Source organism: Aethalodelphis obliquidens, unplaced genomic scaffold, assembly GCF_003676395.1.
Source record: "Aethalodelphis obliquidens isolate GAN/ISIS:26980383/991018 unplaced genomic scaffold, ASM367639v1 scaffold4, whole genome shotgun sequence".
Classification (NCBI taxonomy): Eukaryota; Metazoa; Chordata; class Mammalia; order Artiodactyla; family Delphinidae; genus Aethalodelphis; species Aethalodelphis obliquidens.
Genome location: NW_020837948.1, coordinates 53,654,443 through 53,661,002, shown reverse-complemented (window position 1 = coordinate 53,661,002; position 6,560 = coordinate 53,654,443). Strand labels below are relative to the sequence as shown.

Sequence of the window (6,560 nt, the reverse complement as noted above, 5' to 3'; positions counted from 1 at the left end):
CTTGAGGTGCTGAGGCTCCTGACTTGCCAGTCTCCACCTTGTCTTTGAAGATGGTAAAACAGTTCACCCATAACTCTAAACAGATGATTCTATGAAGGGTGGATGGCAAGAACCTTGCTGTCATTCAGAAGTAAGGTTTAAATTATTTTGCATACCTCAAGTTTTGAGATTAGAGATAATATCATTTTCTAACATAGGTTGCAGAAATCGATAGGAGTAAAAAGAGACCACTGGAGAGTGATGGGCCTGTTAAAAAGAAAGCAAAGAAAGTCCAAGAAAAGGAAGAAGGAAGTGATTCAGTAATGTCTGGGAACGCTGGTGAGTTCTGGGGCAATTTTTCTTCATTCTTACAAGTAATGACTCTGATATTCTCACATTCTCCTGAGGGCAGAGGAGACTGTTGGAGTATTGGGCCATTTTTTCCTTTGTGGAGAAAGGTCTCCATTGTGCTTGAGTAGACTAGCCCCTTCATAAGGGGTGGTGTGGGTAAGAGGTTGGGGGAGTGGAGGTAAGAGATGGAGTTCTGCAATTTGGCTGTAGTTCTCCCAATTTTCTCTCTTATTCCCTCTAGCAAATTTTTGTCTTGATTATAAAAGTAAAACATTCTTGTTATAAAAATTTCAAACAATACAGAAATGTAGAAGGTGCACAGTAAAAGACCTCATAATCTCTCCCTTTCAGTGAGGGCTACTGCTAATTTTTGGGGGTGCTGTACATTCTTCCAGGTTTTTCTGTTTATACACATCTATATGTACTCAAATAGACCCCAGAGTAAGTTAACTAATAATAATATTTTATAAATTATATTATACTATATATACTAATTTACAACTGTTTTTTTCCACTTAGCAGAACATTTTGAACAATTTTCAATGTCAGGACATGTAGATCTACCCTGTCCTTTTTAATCATGGAGCTGCTTTTTCTGTATGCTAAAGGGTTTTGGGTAAAACCACTATTCCTGAGCTGTTGGACTTCTAGGGGAGGTATTGGATACAGATGGTTGAGCAGATTTTTCTCTAGTTTTTGGCCTCAGACAATTTGTGATAGGGAAGGACAGAAAATGCTTCTTTCTTCATTATCCCCAGGAATTTAGGTAAAGAAAACGAGACAAAACCAAAAAAAAAAAAAAAAAGTTTCTATTTAGTGGATCAAGAGGTAAAGTTTGGATTTAGGGTTAACATGAAAGCCTTAGTATGAAATAACTATAGAAATGGAGACGTATGGTTAAAGAGAAGGATAAATCTGATACCCTTTTTCTCCTCCTACCTGAAGGGGCCATGACGAGAGGCATGACTTGACAGAATTTGCATTTTCCAGGGTTGTCTACCTTTCTTTGCTTCATTACTCTACATAGATCTGATCTATTCAGTTTTTCAGTAAATTCTTCAAGCTGTTAATGAACCCTCTGTTTGCCTCCAATTGTTGTACAGGTTTTTGTAGTTCTTTTATTCTTCCAAACAGCCCTTGCTGTCCTCCAGTGATAGGTGAGGTTGAGAGTTACTACACTTAAGTAACTTTTCCAGGCACCCAGGGGAGCTGAGGCGGAAAAGGGGCAACAGACTTGGAATGTTTTGAAATAAGACCTTTGCTACTTGGTAAAAATCACACTCAGGAAGAAGAAAGAGCTTTCCCCAGTCAAACGCTGGGTGATCGCTCCACCTCGGGGTTTTTTTTTTTTTTAAATAACAGATTATTAAGATATAATCACATGTTATACAATTCACCCATTTACCATGTACAATTCAATGACTTTCAGTATATTCACAGAATTGTGCAGCCCTCATTAAGTCAATTTTAGAGCATTTTCATCACCCTCAAAGGAAACTCAGTACCCAATAGCAGTCACTTCCCATTTTCCCCAAGCAGCGCCCCCCTCACCGACCTAAGCAACCACGAATGTGTTTTCTGTCTATAGATTTGTCTATTCTGAACATGTCATATAAATAGAATCATACAGTATGTGGCCTTTTTGTCTGGTTTCTTTCACTTAGCCTAATGTTTCCAAGGTTCATCCATGTTGTACCATGTATCAGTACCTTCTTACTTTCAAAAGTTGTTTTGATTTGATTTCTTTTTATTGTGGTAAAGTACACGGAACATAAAATTTTCATCTTAACCATTTTTAAGTGTACAGTTCAATTAAGTGCATTCATAATTTTGTACAACCATTACCTCCATCCATCTCTAGAATTCTTTTTGTCTTGCAGAATTGAAACTATAGCCATTAAATAATAGCTCCACATTCCCTCCTCCCCCAGTCCCTGGCCATCAACATTCTACTTTCCATGATTTTGAGTACTCTAAATTACATCATTCCTTTTTATTGTTGAATAATATGCCATTATATGGATCCACTTCAGTTCTTAATTCTTTAGTTTGTAAGCTCATTTTTATACCTAGGATCCACAGGGGAAGGAAGCTTTTATACTCACAAGGAAACTTGATACATTTGAAAAGTGATTTAAATATGTGTTTTAAAAACAAATTGAATAATAATAAAAAGGTAAAACATACATTTGAAAAGAAATTCAAATATATATCTCTAAAAGAAGAGAAGTCACAGGAAACTAGGTAAAGTATATATTAGAAAAGTCCTATATTTAAGAAGAAAGGGAGTCATAGTATTCCTTCAAAGGTTCTTAACCTTTAACATTTGTGACATCAAGGTGTTTTTGGTGTTTTTTAATTATGGTGTTGATTTCCCTAATATGTCTTTTTTCCTCTGGCTGCTTTTACGATTTTGTATTTATCACTGGTTTGCCCACATTTGTTTTTTTTTTTTAACATCTTTATTGGGGTATAATTGCTTTACAATGGTGTGTTAGTTTCTGCTTTATAACAAAGTGAATCAGTTATACATACACATATGTTCCCATATCTCTTCCCTCTTGCATCTTTCTCCCTCCCACCCTCCCAATCCCACCCCTCCAGGCAGTCACAAAGCACCGAGCTGATATCCCTGTGCTATGCAGCTGCTTCCCACTAGCTATCTACCTTACGTTTGGTAGTGTTTATATGTCCATGCCTCTCTCTCGCTTTGTCACAGCTCACCCTTCCCCCTCCCCATATCCTCAAGTCCGTTCTCCAGTAGGTCTGTGTCTTTATTCCTGTCTTACCCCTAGGTTCTTCATGATATTTCTTTTTTCTTAAATTCCATATATATGTGTTAGCATATGGTATTTGTCTTTCTCTTTCTGACTTACTTCACTCTGTATGACAGACTCTAGGTCTATCCACCTCATTACAAATAGCTCAATTTCGTTTCTTTTTATGGCTGAGTAATATTCCATTGTATATATGTGCCACATCTTCTTTATCCATTCATCCGATGATGGGCACTTAGGTTGTTTCCATCTCCGGGCTATTGTAAATAGAGCTGAAATGAACATTTCGGTACATGACTCTTTTTGAATTATGGTTTTCTCAGGGTGTATGCCCAGTAGTGGGATTGCTGGGTCATATGGTAGTTCTATTTGTAGTTTTTTAAGGAACCTCCATCCTGTTCTCCATGGTGGCTGTACCAATTCACATTCCCACCAGCAGTGCAGGAGTGTTCCCTTTTCTCCACACCCTCTCCAGCATTTATTGTTTCTAGATTTTTTCTGACTGGTGTGAGATGATATCTCATTGTAGTTTTGATTTGCATTTCCCTAATGATTAATGATGTTGAGCATTCTTTCATGTGTTTGTTGGCAATCTGTATATCTTCTTTGGAGAAATGTCTAGGTCTTCTGCCCATTTTTGGATTGGGTTGTTTGTTTTTTTGTTATTGAGCTGCATGAGCCGCTTGTAAATTTTGGAAATTAATCCTTTGTCAGTTGCTTCATTTGCAAATATTTCTCCCATTCTGAGGGTTGTCTTTTGGTCTTGTTTATGGTTTCCTTTGCTGTGCAAAAGCTTTGAAGTTTCATTAGGTTCCATTTGCCACATTTGATTTTGATGAGCCTTAGTCTAGTATTTAAAAAAATTCTTATTTCTTCATTAATCTTTATCCTGTTTGGAGTTCATTTAAAGCTTCTTGGGTTCCATCAGTTTATAGTTTTCATCAAATTTGGAAGAATTTTTTGGCCACTTTTTTCTCAAAATTTTTTTCTGTCTCTTCCCTTTCTCTTCTTCTGAGAGTTTATTAATAGGGATGCTAGATTACTTAACATTATCCCTCAAATAAGGAAGCTCTTTTCATTTATTTTCCAGTATTATTTCCCCTTCTGCTTCATTTTGGATTGATTCTCCTGCTGCATTTTCAAGTTCAGTGATATTTTTTTCCAGTAGTATCTAATATGATATAAATTTAATTCAGTGAAATGTTCAGTTCAGATATTGTATATTTCATCTCTAGAAGTTCTGTATTGTTCTTTTTAAAAAATATCCCATTTTTCTATGTGAATTGTATTTCAGTAAAGCTGTTACCAAACAAAAACCTTCCATTCTGCTCCTCTTTATTTTTTCCTTTTCATTCTTGATTATATGGAACATGTTTATAATATGTGTTTTCATGTCCTTATATGCTAATTCTGTCATCTCTATCATTTCTGGTTTGGTACACCTTGACTGATTTTTCTACTTTTTGCATGTTTAGTATGAATTATTTGGATTGTGTTTTGTATTTTTGTTTTTGAAATTTATTTATTTTTGGCTGCGTTGGGTCTTCATTGCTGCGTGCGGGCTTTATCTAGTTGCAGTGCGCGGGGGCTACTCTTCCTTGCTGTGTGTGTGCTTCTCATTGCAGTGGCTTCTCTTGTTGCAAAGCACGGGCTCTGGGCACGTGGGCTTCAGTAGTTGTGGTGTGTGGGCTCAGTAGTTGTGACTCACGGGCTCTAGAACGCAGGCTCAGTAGTTGTGGTACACGGGCTTTGTTGCTTCACAGCATGTGGGATCTTCCTGGACCAGGGATGGAACCCCTGTGCCCTGCATCGGCAGGTGGACTCCCAACCACTGCGCCACCAGGGAAGTCCTGATAATAAGTATTTTGAACTTTGTGTTGTTGTGTGCTGGGATTTGTGTTTCTTTAAAGAATGTTGAATTTTGTTCTGGCAAGTAGTTAAATTCCTTGTGGATCAGTTTGATCTTTTTAGGGATTGTTTTTAAGCTTTGGAAGAGAAGGTCTAGAGTAGCCCCGTTCTTAAGCCTTGACTTTTCTAGAGTTGGGAAAGGATGGATAGTTGCAATAGCACACCATTATATAGTATTTACACCATACAGAGACAATACATGTTAATAATCTTTAGATTATAGACAATAGTAAAATGTAATAAAAGTTTTAGGAAGCAATGAAGCCTGAGTATTTATTACCTTTGTTTTTTGTTTTTTTTAAGTAGATAATTGGGGTAGGGTTTTTTATTAATTAATTATTATTATTATTTATTTTTGCTGTGTTGGGTCTTCGTTTCTGTGCGAGGGCTTTCTCTAGTTGTGGTGAACGGGGGGCCACTCTTCATCGCGGTGCGCGGGCCTCTCACTATCGCGGCCTCTCTTGTTGCGGAGCACAGGCTCCAGACGCGCAGGCTCAGTAGTTGTGGCTCACGGGCCTAGCTGCTCCGCAGCAGCATGTGGGATCCTCCCAGACCAGGGCTCGATCCTCCCAGACCAGGGCTCGATCCTCCCAGACCAGGGCTTGAACCAGTGTCCCCAGCATTAGCAAGCAGATTCTCAACCACTGCACCACCAGGGAAGCCCTCTGTTACCTTTGTTTTTAATGTAGTTCATTTAATTGTAAGTTTATATACTGTAACATAATAGCAGTGTTTTACAACTGGCTCACAAAGTTCTTGAAGATTTCACTTACCAGTATGAGCTGGCTCCGTTGTCTCTCTGTGTGGGCTAATTTTAGCTTCCTCCTAGCAATGGTGGCTGGTTTCCAAGAATGAGTACGGTGAGAGAGAGCCAGACGGAAGCTGTATTGTCTTTCACAGTCTAGCTTTGGAAGTTATATAGTGTCACTTCTGCCATACTCTGTTGGTTGAATTAGTTACAAAGGCCTGTGTGGGTTCAAGGGGAAGGAACATGGATTCCACCTTTCAGTGCAGGAGTGTCAGCATCACATAGGAAAAACATATGGGATGGAATATATATATGTCTGGCTACGTTTGGTAAATAAAATCTCCCCAGATTCAGACTTGACTTTTTGTTATTATTTTAATTACAGATAAACAGTGTAGAACTCTGTCTCAAATGCATTTTGATAAATACAAATATCCATTATCTTAATACTATATAAATGTGGACTTTCCAAAATCAATTAAAGATATTATAAAATATAGCCAGAGTACATAAAAATAAGATACAATTTTTTAAAAAGACCCGGGAAATGTATCAGATATTATACCTTTAAACCATATGCAGGAAGTTCAAATTGAAATCTGACTTAAATTCATTTTTTCCAGTTTACCCTAGACCATTTTATAAAAGACATCGATTAATATTTATAATTATTACACACTGCAATTAATATCCTAACATAAAGTTACTTAGTTATTTAAAATATTTTTTTAATTGAAGTATAGTTGATTTACAATGTTGTGTTAGATTCCGGTATACAACAAAGTGATTCAGTCAGA

General features: G+C 37.3%; 1 protein-coding gene across 2 annotated transcripts in view; it reads left to right on the top strand.

The window, feature by feature from the left end:
• The window catches only part of MSH3 (mutS homolog 3), a 183,893-nt gene that overhangs the window by 1,284 nt on the left and 176,049 nt on the right, over positions 1-6,560 (top strand). For both annotated transcript variants that reach the window (XM_027100714.1, XM_027100715.1), the window contains exon 2: positions 198-318. In XM_027100714.1, the coding sequence (XP_026956515.1) occupies positions 198-318 (121 nt within the window). The remainder of the gene's footprint in view (positions 1-197; positions 319-6,560) is intronic.